Source organism: Gavialis gangeticus, unplaced genomic scaffold (genome assembly GCF_001723915.1).
Source record: "Gavialis gangeticus isolate Ggan-Ray unplaced genomic scaffold, GavGan_comp1, whole genome shotgun sequence".
NCBI classification, from domain to species: Eukaryota; Metazoa; Chordata; order Crocodylia; family Gavialidae; genus Gavialis; species Gavialis gangeticus.
The window spans coordinates 13,885,863-13,904,935 of record NW_017729015.1 but is presented as its reverse complement, the minus strand read 5'-3'; the positions used below and the strand labels follow the sequence as shown (position 1 = coordinate 13,904,935).

The window sequence follows — 19,073 nt, the reverse complement described above, 5'->3', positions numbered from 1 at the left end:
CATAAATCAGGCTGAACATTGCGCAGTTTGCAGCTCACTTGCGTGTTGTACCTGCCGTGAGAACTGCTGCTGCGTAATACTTCCACTGAGTTCCCCATCAGGAATCCAACAGCTTTGCTCAGAGGGCGCTGCAGGTCCACAGCTCACGCATTTATTTCAGTCGCATGCGTTTGCTTACGCTTCTCGCCGTTCAATTCCATTTGTTGCTGTGCTTTTTTTAAGCCTGTCACGCTGAGCGTGGAGGGAAATCGGGGATCTCCCCACAGCTTGTATCAGCCAAAACAATTGTCACTGGTGAACTTCAGCATGTGCTGCCCACTTCAGGCCAGGTGGTTTCAACAGCCCTCGGCTTTGGCTTCATCCTATTTGAAGCCGATGGAACAAGCACACTCCCATAGGAGCAATTAAGCCAATTCAGAGGGTTTCAGAAAACCCCATGTTAACCTATGAAGGGTCCTCTCTGTTCACCATTATGCCTATTTGGGATCTGCTTCCCGTAAACTTTCCTCCCTGCTCTGTCTGTGCCTCTCACCCAATTGCTGCTTTCCTGTATGGATTTAGAGGCAAAAGTTTTTTGCGTGGTCTCTTTTGCTGGACCAGCAGCATAGTAAGGAAAGCTGTCAGACAAATGTTTGGACATCAAAAGGCTTGGAAATGCCCCTTCTTTATGAATTAAGACACTCTGGAGAGACTTTAAGCAAAAAGCCCTGTAAACTCTACCCCCTGCCTCAGCTTTTAACTTTTGCAAGCCAGTGGGACAGTTGAGAAAGGCACAGTTTCCCCTTCCAGAAGTTGTGCTTGTTTGACCCAAAGTGCTGTACTACTCCTTCCTTAATTACAAGCTAATTCTCCAGCTGTGCTGCTTGGCATCCTCCAAGGCATAAGCTAAATGTTGTTCCGCCAGCAGAGCTGCTTATGAAGCAAGAAACTTCTTGTCATCATCCCAAGCACTTTGCGTTGGGCCCAGAAGGGCAATGCTGCTGGGTTAAGTTGGCCAGTATTCAGGCCACGTTAGCCAGGACACTATCCATTTCCAACAGCTTTTTTGACACGAGGCTAGCTATGCAAAGAACACACCTGATGTGCTGCCAGTGAGGGGGGAGGTGGGGATCCCGCAAAGTGTCATCTGTTGAGCAAAGACAGAACCCACCAACCACATACTTGCCTAATGAAGTCCATCTATGTAGTTCTGCGGAGGACAGTACATCCACACACACGTATGAGACACGTTCCCAAAGTTAACCTCCGCTCCTTGCTTCTCTGGTGCCACAGGACATCGGCTTATGTAAATATACAGTCATGTGGTACCCTCTAGCGGCCAGTCTTTAGAAAGGAAACGTCTGCGAAGCCCAGACACGTGGAACCGATCCCTCTCATCTGCGTCCGAGTGTGTTATTAAAGAAAAGCAAATGTTTAAGACTGCTATGACTGGACTAGAGATCAAGAATACTCATCCAAGTCACTTAAAGGATAAATCTGTAATAAGAGAACACTGATGTGAAGCATTTTTTCTGGTATCCAGGGCATAATCAAAGACATTTTTTCTTGCAAAAATTTAGTTGGTTTAATAAAAGGCATCACCTCGACCATGTGGTCCGAAGCTTTTTTCTGCAACTTTAAGCATACACCCGAGTCCACAGGGCCTCGAAGTTTTCGAGTGCAACAAATCTCTGCTCAACTCTGGACCCGAACAAGCTGGTCTTTGGGTCTATTATTTTGATGCAGTCAAGCACTGAAAGCAACTGGAGTTCTCTCGTTGGAGGCAGTTATCTCTGGAATTCCCATGCGTCCCGGGCTATGCCTCAAGGCAGATGCCTACTCGGGAAGTTCAACATGCTTACTCTGCCTGCTGCACAGCTGAGTTTGGCATTGTAAGGAAGAAACAGATGGTCTCACTGACATGTAATTGGCCACAGCCTGTTACAACTTAAGTGTTTGAAGCACTTGGATTGCCTGCTGGGCTGTGGTCTTAGCTACAGCTCCCTCGCTTTGAAAATTCAGTGGATTTTGTGCTTTTGCATATAAGTGGTCAGAGGAGCTAGATATAGTACAAGAGGGGGACTCGCCTGCACAGCACTGTGCCATAGTGCTCCACACCTATCCATGGCCTCTTGACCCTTGGTTCTGCCTCAAATGAATTTGACAGCATTGCATCTAATGAAGCTCCTTGGGCCTTTTGGGCCAGATGCAAAACAGAAGTCCTGAGTATTCTTGGTCACATGGAATAAAAATAGGGATTTAACTCTGGTATCCTGGCCAAAATGACTCTCAGGCTATCACATTTTGCCTCCCTGTGTTCCCACCCTGGTTGCAGTTTCAACTTCACCTCTTGTAGTGAGCTGCTGCATATTGTTGCTGGGCACAGCTACCTAACTGTTTCATAGTTTCTAGGGTCGGAAGGGACCTGAGCAGATCATCTAGTCCGACCCCCTGCCATGGCCTGGTCGTAACTGTATATCCACCAAAAGAACTGCTCCCTTTCAGAGGTGGATGAAGAAACATCTGTACATCTATCTTGGTTCCCAGAGTGCCTGGAGATGTTTCGGTGTGAAAGCAGCAATCCTATTAGTTGCTGCGTCTTGCATTTGAGGTCATCTCCAGGAAACAGGACCCCTATTCAGCCTCTCCCTCACTAAACTCTTTTTGCTAGACTTCAATTAACACATTATATGCCATTTCCCCCATGGACTCATCCTTAAAAGTTTCAGTAGGAGGTTATACCTTGGGAGTTTATGCTGTGCTTTGGAACTTGCATGGACTCAAACAGCAAGAAAGAAAAAACACCACTTATCTAAAAAGAAAATTTATTGCGTTTTATGAAGCTTATAATACATGCACTGACAAACTATCACAACAGTTAGCAACATTTTTTTGTTTCCAGATTTCCCTTAGTGTTTCTGGAATAAACCAGGCCAAGTTAAAGCCTCTTTTGTCCTTAGAAAATACTTTTCTCGTAACACAAGGAATGTATTTTTCCAAAAGCTGCAAATATCCAATGTTCAAGCTTACCAAAAAAGGAGGCAGGAGAGGAAAGTCTCCCAAAAACACACGCACGCACACCCCTACTGAGCTAACAGGATGGGATGACTTTGTCTATTTCTATTCAGAGTCGAGTACAAACAGGATACTGGGAATAAAGCTCTTTTGAAAAACAAGACGCAGTACCCTTTAAAAAAATTTTACTGGAGAAAAAAAATGTTCGACTACATTGTCCAATATGATACTATACATTTCTTTTTGCTTAATTATTTTCAGTTTCATAGGCTTGGACAAGCAACGGAATATGGTGAAATGTTGGTTTCCTTAAAAAAAAAATATTGCATCCTTTTCAGTTTCTGTTGGATGTTCTCTCATACCCATCAGAGAAGGGCATATAATGCACCAGAGATCATAGCCTACTATAGGCTTAATATCAAGTACAGATACACAGAAGAGGATGTGATCATCAGACGAGGTTGGTATGGCAGAAGTTAGGCTGGTGTGAGCCAGTTTCCACACCCACAGAATACTTCCTAGTGAAGCTTTTCAGTCCCCCGTCACCTGTGTTGTTTGTCCATCAGAGGTCTGATTGGTGGACTGAATAAACATGGGCTGGGTGATTTCCTGACCTGCAGGCATGGTTACTTGCTGAATTTGATAGAGTTGCTGTAAGATATGAAAGGAAGGGAGAAGAGGTAGTTTAGTGCCATCAGGATAGTCAACAAGCATTCCATTCAAGTCCCGTGCTAGTTGTTTAGTCTAAATTAATGTAAAAACCAGCTGTCAGAGGAAGTAAAATATGTTCCCTGCCTCAGATTAGGCCAGAAATGCTGGAAGGCATTCAGTACTTAAATGGGACGGATGCTACACTGAAAGAGTTTCATGAATATCTAATAACCTGTTTGAATCTGACAGACTTTATTTTTACAAAACATTCTCTGCATAATCCCATTAGAGCTTGATTCTTGACATGATTAGGATTGGAAAAGTTCCTGCTGATAACTGAACCTCTTTTAAGTACTGGATAGATTGGTCAGGTAATTTCTAAAACATCCTTATTTTGCAGTCCATATTCAAGGTAAATTATTGCTCAGTCATTTAGACTGAAAATCTTATTACATGCTGTATGCAGACAGAACTCACTTTTGTTCTGGCACCGAATACTACTGTCACAACTCATTTGAGTAACAGAGAGACATAAGCCCTCCAACACATTTCAACATCTTTTCCCAGTTTATGGCCGAGTTTGATTTATTGAGTGGTTTCTGCTATCTGGTTTGCATCTCCTATTTATGCATTCAATACCAGTTTGGTCAACATCCATTTAAAAAGCAAACTCCATTTTCTAAATGTTGACATTTAATGAGGCTAAATTTTCGTATCACTTGCTCCCATCTTCAACAAACTGGATTCAAAAGTCCTTACAAAGTCCAAAGGACTCACGGTAATTATTTAATCTATTTTAGATGCAGTTTAAAAACAATACACTAAACTTCTCCCTAAACTCCCTTTACACAGACAGATTGTTCTCTCCAACAGTTCAGTGTCAGAATGCCTTCTAATGACATAGTGAGAGGCTACAAAGTTTTGTCCTTACTGCTTTAAAAACTTTCTATCTGAATAAAAAATAACATCCTATTTCCAGTAAACTTTGGGATGATACACATAGGGCAAGGTCAGGCAGCTGATTTGCTATATTTTTCACAAATCACCAAGTTAATATGGAGCCAACGTAGTGTGATAATGCACTGCAAGTCTCTGTTCCATTTCTTATGAATCCTTTTTCCTGATTATACTTTGGGAAGTCTCCTTTAGCTGACTTCTCCACAGGCTTAGACAGTCAGTGCCTGAGACTGAGAGATTTCTTAGCCCCTGGACTTTCTGGGGGCTTTGGCTAATTAACATTCAGTCAATTGCCACGTGCTCTGGGATCCGTACCTGTCCATCCGTGAACTGGCTGAACTGCTGCTGTCCTTGCTGGACTTCTGTCTGTGTGATCTACAATAAAAAGACACCAATCATCACTAAGAGGATTTTATTAACTCCTTGTAGGGTTGACAACAGTATTTTGTCCTCCCTTCCATTGGAGTTTTGCCAGATGCTTTTAAATTAAGCCTTACAATGTGGTAAAGCACCACAAGAGTTTATGTAGCTTGCCCGGAGTCACGTATCAGCAAGTCAGTGGCAGACCAAAGAGATCTAAGTCTCATCTCTCAAGTACTTAGCTTTCTGTGCCGTATCAGTCTCCTGTACAAGTTCTCAGCAATGTCAGTTTAAACAAAAGAAATGAAACCACACAAAATAGCATAACACTGAATGCTAGTTGAGAATAAAAGGCATGACAGGATTCAATAATTCAAAACAAAACATAAGCAAGTCCACTTTTACTTTCATAAGCACTGCACAGACTCGCAGATCAGAGGGGAGACATAACGGTTCTTCCATTCTTTAAAGGTGGATAAAAATCATGTTTCAGTGACAGCTGTGTGACAAGAATATGAAACAGCCCAGCACTGGCATTGATTGGGTTAGTGCTGTTCCTACTGAAAGCCTAGGACAGTGGTTTTCAAACTTCTTTGGCCATACACACCTTTACCTGCAAAAATACTGCTGCTTGCACCCACAACATATGATGGGTCTTGGCATCTTCATTCCTTAGGAAGTGTGCCAATACCAAAATCTCAAGCTGCAGCATCATTACTAAAATTGAGGCACATACCTCTTGGCAAAGCTCTTCCCGCCCACAAGAATACGTGTACCCCTGTTTGAAAAACCACTGCTCCAGAGAAAGAAATGGAAGGACGAGGCAGTTGTAATAGAGGAGATGGGTTATAGGTTAACACCTGATGCACAACCAATGTGAGCTAATAACCAAGTCAACGATGGGTTGCAAAAGAAAGAGAAAGGGATTATATCCACATCTCTAGCTCTATATATCTATATTAGTCTAATGTGAGGCACTGGGCCAGCTATCCATTTTACATGTGTGTAATGGATATACTTATGGTTTTTCAGACAGAGCCCAAATGGACATACCTACTGAAACACAAATGAGTTTAACAGTTAACATCAGGCCCTTAGTACAGGAGTACGTACCTGCTGTGCATTAGTTGCAAGTGTCTGGATCTGTCCCTGGACTACCTGGGTGCCCGACACAGGCTGAGCTAAGCGGATATACTGCAGCTGGCCAGCATTCAACTGAACCTAGGAACAAGTGGGAGTGGGGTAGGGAAGGAAAATAAAACAGACACTGCATAACCTGAAACACACAAACTTGCCTTCTTGTTTCCACAACAGAAACCATGGTAATAGATCATATTTGGAGGACTGAACTGATTAGCACTCTAAATGAATAGTTACATGGATCTTGTCAAAGAAAATAAGAGAAACTTCAAATTCTTTTAATTAAACCTGAAATGGCCACTGTAGCATGCTTTTTCTAAAAGGTAAAAGACCTTTGGAGGCAAGGGCATATACTTTTCATGTCAAGTATGATGAGTGATCAAGTTAATTCTTTTGTATATAAGATGACTCCTACAAAACAAGAAAACTGCTATTGGAGATAGTTGCAACTAGTGATGCTATGATATTATTTTGATCTTTTTTGTATGTTTGATGACATTTCATCTTCTTGAGAAGGAGGGAACAGCCCTGACGTGAATCAGGAATACTGCAAGGAAAGGACATCCAAGTTTTTAACACAGAACACTCCCACAGGATTTTACTCCTGACCTAACTGAGGCTGGTATATGGTCTGCATCAATATTACTACTAAAAACATAACTTTTTCCACTGACTGACTTGTGAATATTTAAATTAATTCCCTTGTGGATAATTTGCTATATACAAGTGCATTTTATATTTCCTTTGAAATAGGGTTAAGAAAATTTGGATTCACTAGGGAAGCTTGGAAGAAGAATTATTGGTCTTGGAATCTACACAAACACTGCAGCTTTCACCAGTTTTGTCTCGGAGCTCCAATGTTGGCCTCGAAGTAATAACCTCTACAGCAGTTAAAGGCTCCACATGAGCATAAACATTTCACAGAATCAGAGAAAATGGAGGTTAAAGGGAGCTCAGGAGGTCACATCTAGTCCAACCCCCTGTTCCAAACAGGACCATCCCCAACTAGATCATCCCAGCCAAGGCTTTGCCCAGCTGGGTCCTAAAAACCTCCAAGGATGGAGATTTTCCAGCCTCTCTGGGTAACCTGTTCCAGTGCTTTACTACCCTCCTCATAAGAAAGTTCTTCCTAATATCTAACCTCAACTTCCCTTGCTGCAACTTGAACCCATTGCTCCTTGTTCTGTCATCTGCCACCACTGAGAACAGCCCAGCTCCATCCTCTTTGCAACCCCCCTGCAGAGAGTTGAAGGCTGCTATTAAATCCCCCTCAGTCTAACTATTTTTATTGCCCTCTGCTAGTCTCTCTCCAATTTATCTACATCCTTTCTGTATTGAGGGGGGGGGCAAAACTGGACAGAGTTCTCTAGATATTTCAGTAAAGATACTTAGATGTTAAACTACAGTACTAACATAATGGGTAAAACAGAAGTAGCATGCTCATAATGTGTTTTTGATTCTTCAAAAGGGATGAATGCTCTGAGGTCCAGCAAACATGAACATCTCAAAATGTTAATGCTCAGTTATTGAGCTGCAAGAGCAAAACTACTCTGGCTTGTCCATCCACCTTCCCTCGAAGTTGAAAAAAAAATGGAGCCATTTTGTGACAAGCATAGAAAATAATAATGCAGATTTTTTTTCCACCAGAAAGTTATAAATATGTCAAAACCTGAGTGAGCAGGTTCTGAGGAACATCTCAAACTTAACACAGACAGTGCTACCAGTTTTCTACTATTCGTTTTTATGTATATGTTGCAAGAGACAGGATGCGACTTAACTAAGCCCTGGAGGAAATCAGTGTTGAAAATGAGCCATTAAAAGGAAGACACCGAAATCAAATAGGGTGATCCAGAAAAGCAGGATAACAAAAGTGGTATAACAACCATGCTGCAGATGGCATAACTGAAGGTCCTGTTTAAAAAAATCTCATGATGAAGAGCTTCACTTTGTCTTTGGAAGATGGCAGAGACCTGCTTCTCAGTGCTTGAGATGGTGCACTCCAGTGATCCCAATAGGGCACAACAGCATACTATGGGGACGCTGGAGGATCGCTGCATAATGGCCATTCTTGATTAACCAGCAGGGAATGAGTCTGGTGAGGGATGGCAGTCGATCCCTTTGTGGTGTTGAGGATGGACATTAGAGGACAGTGTTCTATATTTGAAGGTGTACAGAACACATCAGTGGCAATGACAAAGAGGAGTACGAATCCTCTAGAGCAAAGTATATGGTGCTCCGAGCACCAGGGACTTTACTAATGCCAGTTCTTTGGCACAAATGAAGTTAGATAAGCAACACAACTTCACTAGTGTTGCTTATCTGCTCAGCTGGGCATCAGAGGATACTGGCTTCTACGTAAGCAGAATGCTGGAGCTTATTTCCTGATGGTGTACTGAGATCCGCATGGATTGTTGCAGAAGAAAATGCACTAGCTTCATCTCTTATATTACACTACAGAAAGTGATAGACAGCACATTACTCAGTCTCAGTATGTGTGATCCTTCTAAATAGGAAAGAACCTATTATGTCCACCTCTTAGGAGAGTCGGTTCACTGCAGCACAGGCAGGGGTCAAAGCCTGTAGGTTTCAAATCTACCACATAAACAGCCCTGAACATGAGCATCTACTGAGCAATATTCAGTCCAGATAAGATGCAGAACAGAGCAGCCATATGTCAAAAGAATCAGAACTCTGAATTTGTTTTAAGCTTGATGCTGCAATCTCAAAAACTAGCAGGTCAGGCACTTAGCAATTGGCTTGCATCTATAGACAGGTGAAAGAAGCTGAAGGAGGGTTGAGTTGAGATGCCTTTTAGGCCCTTGCGAAGGGAAGACTATGAAAAGCCAAAGGGAACATGTCCCTACAAACACTGCATCTCAGGTCTCTATCCTTTTGGATGCGAGGCAAGTTCTCACCAAGATCCACGCATCTGGGGATCAACAATAATTTTCAGTGAAACACTTCAAAAGCCACGTATTGCAGCGCCACGCAGATTCCCTCATCTCTTTGCAGCATCTCACAAGTCCCTTCCCTGCAGGGAATTTTGCTCTTCACTTGTCTCTACTGAATACCAAGTTTCAGCAATGAAACAGCCGTTTCAACTAAACTGGAGTCATATTAGTAAGCACAACTATAATAAAACAAGCTTACTAGCATAAAGGATCTCTCTCCCAAGCGATTTTAAGAACAAACCCTTTGGAGAGACTTGCATATGGAAAGGAAACCAAAAGTGTGTGTAAAAGAAACACAGAGAACAGGGAACATTATGTGCATTTTAGCATAATTCTAGGAAGGCTGTTTTTACTGACTGCTCTAGACTCCTATAGATCACATGGCTTCTAATTGAGCAGAGCGTGCATAACACTTTGTAAGTAAAAGATGCTACTGGGGGGAGACAGTGAAGAGAAGGGAGGTGCTGCATTTGGCATGGAACATATTTCCTTTCTGCCCTACACTTTAAGCCAAGTAGTTGAGAACTGAAAGAAAGTGGAAAGAGCTGGGAACTCAACCTCAAAACACTCAAAATCTAAATTATGAATCTTTCTCAAATGCTGAGTCAAGGCAGGGATGTTTACTAAAACAAAACTAGGCTGAAGCTTTGCTCATCCTGACAGTTGGACTGATCCTTCTGTGGTCACAGATCTCACCACCGCTGTACAAAAGCCTCAGTAAATGAAGCCAAAAGCAATTAGAAATGGTTCTCTTGTTCACCAAGTCTGACCCTGTGTGTTGGTGTTCAAACACACAAAGCTGGAAGATTTTCTAGGAGTGTGAAATTTTCCAGACAAGAACTTTGTTGTGATTATAGCCTACAGAGAGGGGAAAAAAGTGACATCCATTTGACCTATAGGCTTATTTAGGACAAATGTCAGAATTTTACTTCTGTTCTTGGTGTTTAGAGACCAAATGCTGAGGACCATCAGCCAGGCCTATGGTAATATGAAAGCCTAATAATTAAAATAAAAGCATTTTCTGCTCCTTTAGAACTTTCCCTCTAGCAATCTGAAAACATTTTATAAAGATGTGCTGTGAAAGTCAGGGTTAATTGTTGTGGCAGTGCCACAGATAACACCTGTCTTATGGTGAGGTGCAGAATCAAGCAAACAGAGGTAAAATATGCCTTGGTGAGGACCCTGTTGGTAATACAAACTTATACAGCAAGTGCGTAAGTGCATATGTTGTAAAGATTTATTCACAGCTTCCTAGACATGCTTACTTATTCCCACCCCCCCCAAGTAAAAAAAAAAAAAAAAGGTCTGAATGAAGTTATAATTTTTTTCTCTGTGCCACATATCAGATTCATACACTTTTTCTCTAGTGGGAAGAGGGTCAAAAAATACCACTCAATACATTTCCTCTCTCACCATCAAGGTACACAGATGCCTGGTCCTATAACAGGTCTGACAGAACAGAGTTTGACCCAGGACCTTAGACTGTTCTGTGCTCTCTAGTAGAAACTTACCGGTATTTGCTGGATTTCTCCAGTGTTGGTGATGATCTGCTGCATGACTTGCATAGTCTGCCCAGTTCCACTCTGAGCCTGCTGTGTTTGTCCTTGGGGCTGTGCCTGGACAATCTGTACCTGCTGACCCTCGCCAACCTGCATGGTCACTGGGGTAGTCTGCAATCAAAGACAGGAAGGAACGCTGATCGCCTGGTCTGAGGGGAAGCAGAACCTCAGAAGTCTAAAGCCAGTAACAAAGGTTTATTTTATAACCCTCGGTGCTGATGCTTAAAATGTGGCCTACTTCCATGCTGTAAAAAGCTAGCAGAGAAAATTTCCAGGATTCTAAATCTACTGCTGCCAAAAAACAGAAAGTGGTAATTTTAGATTTCAAGAAAATCTACAGAGTTTAATACTAAAGCTTATCTGCAGATGTGAACACGCATTTTTGCTATTACTTAAGATCTCTCTCAGGTTCTTATTTGGCCCTCATTACTGTTGTACCTGGGCACCTTAGAGTCCAATGTATTATCCTCACAACACCCATGCCAGCAATGTGCTATTCTGCCCATTTTACAGATGGGGGAAGTGAACCACAAGAAGGCTAAGTGACTTGGCAAATACCACACAGGAAGCCTGGGGCACAGCAAAGACGTGAAGCCAGGTTTCTCAATTCCGGAGTTAGACACTGGAATAATCACTGGAATGTCTTTCCTCCAAAAAAGATGCTTGTATGGACAAAAAAAAGGCTACACTGGTACCTAGAACACCAGAAACACAGCAACAAACTTTCACTAAACATAGAGAAACTAGGCTGGCTCCATGTTCTCTCTTCAACTGCCCACCCATGTTATACATACTATATTTTATTTTCAAAGTGTCAGCAGCTACTTTCCAGCTTTAGAATGTGTTTATAAAAAGGGGTAAGAATAAAAGCCAGTAAAGCTGTGAGATATACATGATTGACAGTGCCCATTCAAGGACAAAAATGCATTACAGCTTCACTTCTGAATGCAAGTGGCAGAATCTGTCTCACAGCTGCCCTCACTCGCTTTGGAATAAGGGATCAGCTTACTCCTATGAAGCAACAGACCTACATTTGTTTTTGAAAATATGGGAACATCATTCTCCTATTAAGGAGGCTCGTACAAATGCTTTAACTATCTCTGCTTCAGTGCAAAACACGTGACTTGCATTGTACACAGTCCGTCCATATATTCCCAGGTCTCCCAGATGATTTTACAATAACCAATTGAGATGAATATAGAACTATGACATTAAAAGAGGTTTATCCTTTGGATCTGGGAGGTGGAGATGGACAGTGCTATGTTTTCTAGAGACTTTCAGCCACATCAAAAAAAATAGTTCTCTACCGTTGTTGGGAGATGTTACTTGCTGGGAGTTCTGGTTAACTGGAGGCACCTCTCCCTTCACAAGTTACACAATACATAATTTATTTGGATAGCTAAATTTTTAAGTGGCAGGATGATTTTGTAAAGCCTCATGAAAACAAAACCAGTGCATGTGATCTATTTTTAAAATACATAAAGGATGTACCATTTCTTTAGCAACTCCCTAGAGGAGATATACCAGGCAGCCTATGGTTATCCTACAGTCCTTTTATTATTAGGACAAAATTCTGCATTAACAAAGGGATGATTAAGTGACCATACAGCTAATTCCCCACCACAACTGTGCATGAAAAATACCGAACTTGATTTTGGAAGAAATGAAAACACTCTTTGTTGTAGCCCTGCTTGCTCTCATTCAAGAGTTGCACGATGACCTTAAATTGAGACATTATAATACAGTTTGCCCATAGTATGGCAACAGCTTTCCTAGTGAATGGCTGGGAAGTAATTAGTTGCAGAGTGTGTCAGGTAAGAAATACAGCACCTGCCAAATACACATGCTAGATTTTTTTCTACATAGTGCAGATCCAGGCCATTCAACTTCTAAGTGGCTGGAGGCTTCCTGGGCTGCACACTGCGTGCCCCTCTCCCCCCATCAACACCTCCAGATCCCTCCAACTCTCCCAGCCACAGGTGCCCTTAGACCCACAGGCTGCTCTGCCCAGCCTCCAGGGGCAAGGGCAGGAAGCAGAAGCTGGAGGAGGGAAGGGGAGCCTGGCGGCTCTGGTAGCAGTAGCAGGACAGTAATGGCAGGAGTGGCACCCAGTCCTGAAGCCTGAAGACCACAGGTTATTCCTTTGAGGACCGTACATGGCCTATGGGCCACCAACTGGACAGCCCTGGTTTAGAGTAAGGAAATCTAGGATTTAACTGGCTATGAGGAATCACAAGTCCCTCAAGCTGTGTTTGCTCACTGACCTGCCCCTGCTGAGGCTGAGCAATGATTATCTGTCCTGGTTGGATGGTAGTTGTAGATGTGGTGGTCTGTTGTCCTTGCTGTTGCCCTTGTACCTGTACTGCGGCAGGCTGCTGAGCAAGAGTGAAATAGTACTGGACAGGTTCGGCTGGAGTCACAGCCTGACGCACTTCTTCCTGCAGCACGAGAGGAAAAAAGGTAAGGAGAAAAGAATATTAAACAACAAAATTCTATCTGAAATATGCCCTTATAAACATGCTCAGCGCAACAGAATCCTTAATGTTAGGTTCTCAATGGTTTAAGCCAGGGGAAAGTGAATTCAAAACCAGCCCCATAATGATAAATCAAAATGGAAATAATGGGTTTCCACAGACTTTTATTGAGCTACACAAAATCAAAGCATTTCAGACTTCTGAATGCGAAGTAATCACCCATTTCATTATGGGAAGCAAATGAGCAAACAATTACCACAGTTAAAAACCATGCAACTGCAGTGCTTGTCAGTAAATTCCATCAAGGCCTGTTATCTCAGCACAGAACTAATTGCAATTGCACCAGGAAGAGACTTACAAAGACTGTCTCTCTAAGCCTGCTCTTTAGCTTGCATTCAGAACAGTCTTAATCTAGCTCTTGCTGTTACACCACTGGAAGTAAAAACCACAAACCTGATCTATATGCCAATGGATCTGGGAACAGAAGTTTTCCAGAACTGGAATGATTCTGACAAGCATTGCGATTGCACACTATCTGATTCCAGTGGGGGGGGCACTGAAGTACCTCAACATTTATTACATCAAAGACCTAAAGATCCTGCTATGATTGTTACAGGTGCAGGAAATGCTGCAGCTTTTTCCTGTTCAAGTTTAGCTAATCATGGCTTTGGGAACATTGAAACCATGCTGGTTAATGGTATTTCAGGCTACAAAGTGAAACGTTTGGCTATTACACTAGCCAGAGATGAGCTTGCATTCAAGAAGCCATACTTCGGCTCCTAAGAAGCAGACTGTTCTTACACCTAGTAATGAATGCACTCCTCCAGATGTTCAGACCATGGCAGAAGGCGTAAACAACCCTCTCCCAGCCACCTTGAGTTCACAGCTGAGAGTGTAGGATGTTTACACATGCTACGGCATGGTAGATTCCAGATTACTAAAGCTTACTCGACTCCCCTGTATTAAACGCAGGCTCCCCACAAATCAGCATAAATGATAATTACTTATTTAGGATGCTAATGTGAAACAATTTATATGCTCAAGAGAAACAAGATCAAGATATGGGTAGTTCTGATGGCGAGGGGTTTAGAAAAGTGCTACCTTTTCCTCCAAGCTGCCAGTTCAGTCCATGCTCAAGTTGAAAGCAACTGAAAAAAATTCACCGGATGGCTTCTTAGTGGCATATGTAAAATGAGTGCAGTTCCTAGCAGACAGGTGCCTGCATCTCTGACACTAACTGGAACCTTTGTTGTCCGTTTGAACAGGGATTTAAAGACCGAATCGCCTCTACAACCTGAGCTTCCCCCTCCCTCATGTGAGCTGATTTCTTCAAAGGAAAGGTGAGACACACTGGCAAGGGATGATGTGGGGGCAAGCATGCAAAACCGCTGACTTGATACCCTTACAGTGTACAAAGGCAGCACTATCAATCCTGAATGTATTTATTTATACACAATGCAAAGCAGAGTCAGATCAGAGAAAAATCGAAGTGCAAGTGCACTCCAGCCTCCAGTCCTCTCCTCCTCCCTAAACATTTATGCATATTTCTCCCTAAGAAAGCAAAAGAAACATGTTAGCTGAGAAAGAAATTACTTCTGAGCTTGAATCCGGGAGTAAACAATACCACCCACCCAGTGGCAAATACAGACCCAAACACCCAAGATTTATTTTTACATCCTTTCCTATGCGAGTGAATTCACTGGATTATTTTCACCCTGCTTCCTTGGGCTCTTTACAGTATAAACCCTCCATGCTATTCACAATGAAGTTAGAATGTATTCACTGCTGTTCTTGCTATTAGAGTACGTCAGTTAAAGTCACGTCTCTCTTCATCCAATCATGAAAAATCACGCAAAGGGAACAGTTGTAGCAGTTCTGGCACAGCAAGCTACTCAGAGAGCCTGTTTCAAGGACGGCAACACCCTGGATTCCTAATTAAGCTCTCGAACAAGAATTAAACCAACTCACCATCGTACTAAAGCATGCAGTGCAGGTTAATGTTTCACAGTGCTCCAGGCAGAAATGGCTTTAAAATATGAACCTGTTTAAACCAGGTTACATGCTATGATTTGAAGCCTTTTATATTCAGCCCATAGCTGGAGTTATCAGAGCAATATAACAATGCATTTCTCCACCAACTCTTCCATGTAATCACCACTAACTTGTCAAATGACAAGCTGCAGTAGAGATAAAATAGAGATTGCAGCCTTAGCCAAAAATGCAAGCTTTCATCCTTCAGGCAGCAACTTTGCAAAGTTGTTGAATAAGACTTGTGCTTTTCCACTAAAAATTCTTCCTCTACTTTATAAGTTATAATCACCCATCATAACTCTCCTGCTCCTGGAAAATGTATTTCTAGTTGATTCAGCACTGTTCACGGACATCTGCAGGTGTATCTGCAGTAGAGATTTTGCAAAGCCTATCTCAAAGCAAGCGCTGACGTGGTTCCACAGGTATTTATGCTACGCAACCCAGAGGAAAAAGCTTTATTGTAGTGGATCACTGAGAAAGACTGACATGAATGTGTACAGTTACTGTTATTTGCTGTAACATACTACCAGAGTGTTTTATATTTTGGATTAGATAAATAAATACTATTCTTACTGCATTCATTTCATAAGAAATGTTAAACATGCAAGGCAACAACCCAGTGTCCTTTAGGTATGGAATAGTATTATGTTTAAGGTGTTTTTCCTGTCCTACCTGGACAGAACTATAGAGTATTGTATAAAATCAAAGACTGGGAGCATCAAACAGGAATACATCTGGGAGAGAGACTGACTTCCTTTCTGGGGCAATGACTGATTGTTCTCACTTACAGCCTAGTTATGTCTTTATGCCTAACCAGTTTTCCCAATTGTGTCAGGTCTCCTGAGATGCAGGGCCCCCCTCCACAAGTTAGTATTCTTAATTACTTCCAAATCGCTGCTGTCTAGGGTGCTCCACTGAGAATCAGTTCTACTATTTTGGTAAATAATAGGTTATCTTTGGAGAAACTGTATTCCGTTTACTGATGTGGGGATAAGCAAGCAAGTCTTAGGGAAAGGAAGGAATGCACATAACGCTTTCATATACGACATTCATCATGTGAGCTAGTATATTTAGACCACATTATTCCCAACAAATATGTACTGTAATAACTGGACTTTGCTGATTTTTATCTGCATGTTTTCCCCCGTGAAGAATGCCTTCCAGTAAGTGGTATTCTATTACTACTCCATGTAGCATCTGGGAGTGAAGTGGGTGTTGTAGACTTTCTTGTTCACTAGAAAGCCACAGGTTTCCAGAAATGACAGGGTATGTGATTGCGCTTATAGCAAAAAGTCAAAGGAGAAATGTGTATTTCCTTCTTTTGAAGGGCCACTACCAACACCATGAAGACCTTGATAAAAGACTGCAAAACCAAAGAATAATATCAGTACTGAAACTGCTGTTTTCAGCATCTGAAACAAAGATATCTTCTGTGTGTGAGCCAAATCTGAATTTGAAAGGAAACTTCCCTGAGCTCAATGCACAACTGAACAATTCTTATGCAATATGGCTGCAGGGATTTATCCTCAAGCAAGCAGACTCTTTTATCACACTTCCAGAGGTGCTAGGGTAGTTGCTAGTGTAAAAAATTCTAAATGCTACCTTGCGCTTTCCACAATTCATAGGCAAACTCAAACCTTCACAAGTATCACAAAAGTGGTCCCAGCAGCAAGTAAATCATTTGTTATAGTACCTACAGAGCACTGGACCCAAATTACCTGGAGAGGAAGGGATCACTTCAGCTTTGCACACTTTAAAGAAGTCAAGAATTCAGGAACTCCTGATTCCAGGAGTTACTGAACAAAGTCTTGTCTTGCAACTCTAGATGTTCTAGAAGGCTATAAGCTACTGGATGTTAACCCACCTTTAATTCAGCCTACCATGCAGCTAGCAGTGAAGGAGGTACAGCAGTCTGACCACAGAAAGGAGATGAATAGCCATCTAACTGAACAGGTTATTTTAAACAGCAGAGGGAATATAAACCTTTTAGATTACATGTGATGAACCAGCCTAGCAGAAAGCTAGATCTGGTACTCTGTTCATTCAGTGGTAATGAAACTAGGCTTTACCCTGAACCCGGTCCATTTTTTGGCATGGTCTCAAGAGAGGCAGAGAAACAAGGACTCTTAAAGCACAAACCTGTTAAGTTTCAAAGCACACCTGGTACTCGGATGACTGTGGCAGCCTGCCGCTGTAAACATCCGACTGAAAGCTCCTTCTAGCACCTTACAGCTTCCAGTCAAGGATGTTTACAGTAGCATCGACTGCCCAGGAAGATGCAGGATGTGGTACTTGTATGGGAAGCAATGTTTCCTTCTTATCCACCAGACAAAATACAAGAGGTGGATGGGTTTCTAGACATTCTTGCATTTGTAATATTAACAACACTTATTATATATCTCTATTAAACATCTTGTCCCTCAGCCACCATGAAAAAGTCAGTTTCATACAAATTTCCAATTTAACAAGAACTGTTACTGCAAAATGCCAATAGCTTAAATTTTCTATAATCTAACTCAGTGAGCATTGACCTTTCTGCCAGGCATGCCACAAATTAGCCCTGCACCCTCCCTGGGTGCCAATCCAATTTTCTTCCTCTGCCTGATCCACTGCTCTGCTTTCTGCCCTATTTGTTGTTGTGTTTGATCTGCCCTGTGCCACACACACAGAGGCTGCCTGGGCTTCTTGTGGCATGCATGCTACAGATTGGCCACCCCTGATCTAACTCATGCTGCCAGTTGGACATTTGGATGAGGAAATGCCAAAAGAAACACACACGCATGCACGCACTCAGATTTTGACCAGAACAATACTATGTGGCTCCAACACAGTACTTTTCATCATTAAATTAAAAAGCTTTACATGGGGGCTGGTATTGTTACCCACAGTTTACACATGGAGAAATGGAAACACAGAGGCAAGGAAATGACTGGTCTGAAATTTCTCGGCAGGCAGAGAATAGAGCTGGGAATAGAAGTCTGGTATCCCAAATTCCTGCCCAGTGCTCTTGCCACTTATGTGAGCAGTCATTATGGCCCTTGCAAATAAAGCAATTACAAATACTGAAGAAGACACGTTTCATGAAACAGATTCATGAGCTTCAGCGGTGGAAAAAAACATGGACTTTTATTTTTTCGTCTCTATCCAAGCAGATACTGGGTGCAACCATATGCAGCCACACACTTGTTACTTACACGACTATAAGTACCATAATGACAATCACATGTTCTGTTTTATGCAATTCTTGTTGGCGCTTTCAGTATTTAATACACACGCTATAACTCCGGTTTCTAACTTGGGCTCAGTTATGTGTCTCAGAGGCAAATGGCAACAGCAGTCACCACCAGTATTTACCACACTGACAACAGAAAACACAGAAGATCCAAGAAGCTGAAATACATTAAATGCTGCAAGCCAGCAGACAAATGTCTTTTACTTATATTTGAAGCTCACCTCATAAAGGCAGAAACTCCCACAGTGGAAATTCACCCATATAAATAAAAGAATACCAGTAACAGTGTTCTTTTCTCACCTGACGTTTTGGAGGCTTCAGTTCATCTCTTGGAACAATATCAATGAGAAAATCGAATTGATCGAATTTGGTAATTGCCATGGCTATGTCATTCCTCTGCAACAAAACACAAATGGAAATAATTGTAGCTGCCGGAGTCGATAACCCTGATTTTCCTGAATGACTCTGGTGCACACATGCTGGGCGTTGCTCACTTTGCAGCATCTGTGGGTTGAGCACACTAAAAACATAAAGCAGGACCTTCCTGCATTCCTTCATTTCATTTAATCATTTGTGATTAAAAAAATGTTCACTGTGTCTATCTTCCCATCCCTCTACTTTCATTCAACTCCTCCACTTCCTCTGTCATGCCAGGGGCCGACTTCCCATTTTCCCTCCCCATGACAGGTCCTGATGTGGCCACCTTCCTTCCAACCAAGCCCTA

General features: G+C 42.2%; 1 protein-coding gene across 3 annotated transcripts in view; it reads right to left on the bottom strand.

Annotated features, from left to right (window-relative positions):
* Positions 1-2,787: 2,787 nt before the first annotated feature.
* The window catches only part of NFYC (nuclear transcription factor Y subunit gamma), an 80,611-nt gene continuing 64,325 nt past the window's right edge, over positions 2,788-19,073 (bottom strand). For all 3 annotated transcript variants that reach the window (XM_019512250.1, XM_019512248.1, XM_019512249.1), the window contains 6 exons: positions 18,650-18,745; positions 12,877-13,050; positions 10,565-10,723; positions 6,076-6,183; positions 4,918-4,977; positions 2,788-3,645 (listed from right to left, as the gene is read on the bottom strand). In XM_019512250.1, the coding sequence (XP_019367795.1) occupies positions 3,526-3,645; positions 4,918-4,977; positions 6,076-6,183; positions 10,565-10,723; positions 12,877-13,050; positions 18,650-18,745 (717 nt within the window). In that variant the 3' untranslated portion in view covers positions 2,788-3,525. The remainder of the gene's footprint in view (positions 3,646-4,917; positions 4,978-6,075; positions 6,184-10,564; positions 10,724-12,876; positions 13,051-18,649; positions 18,746-19,073) is intronic.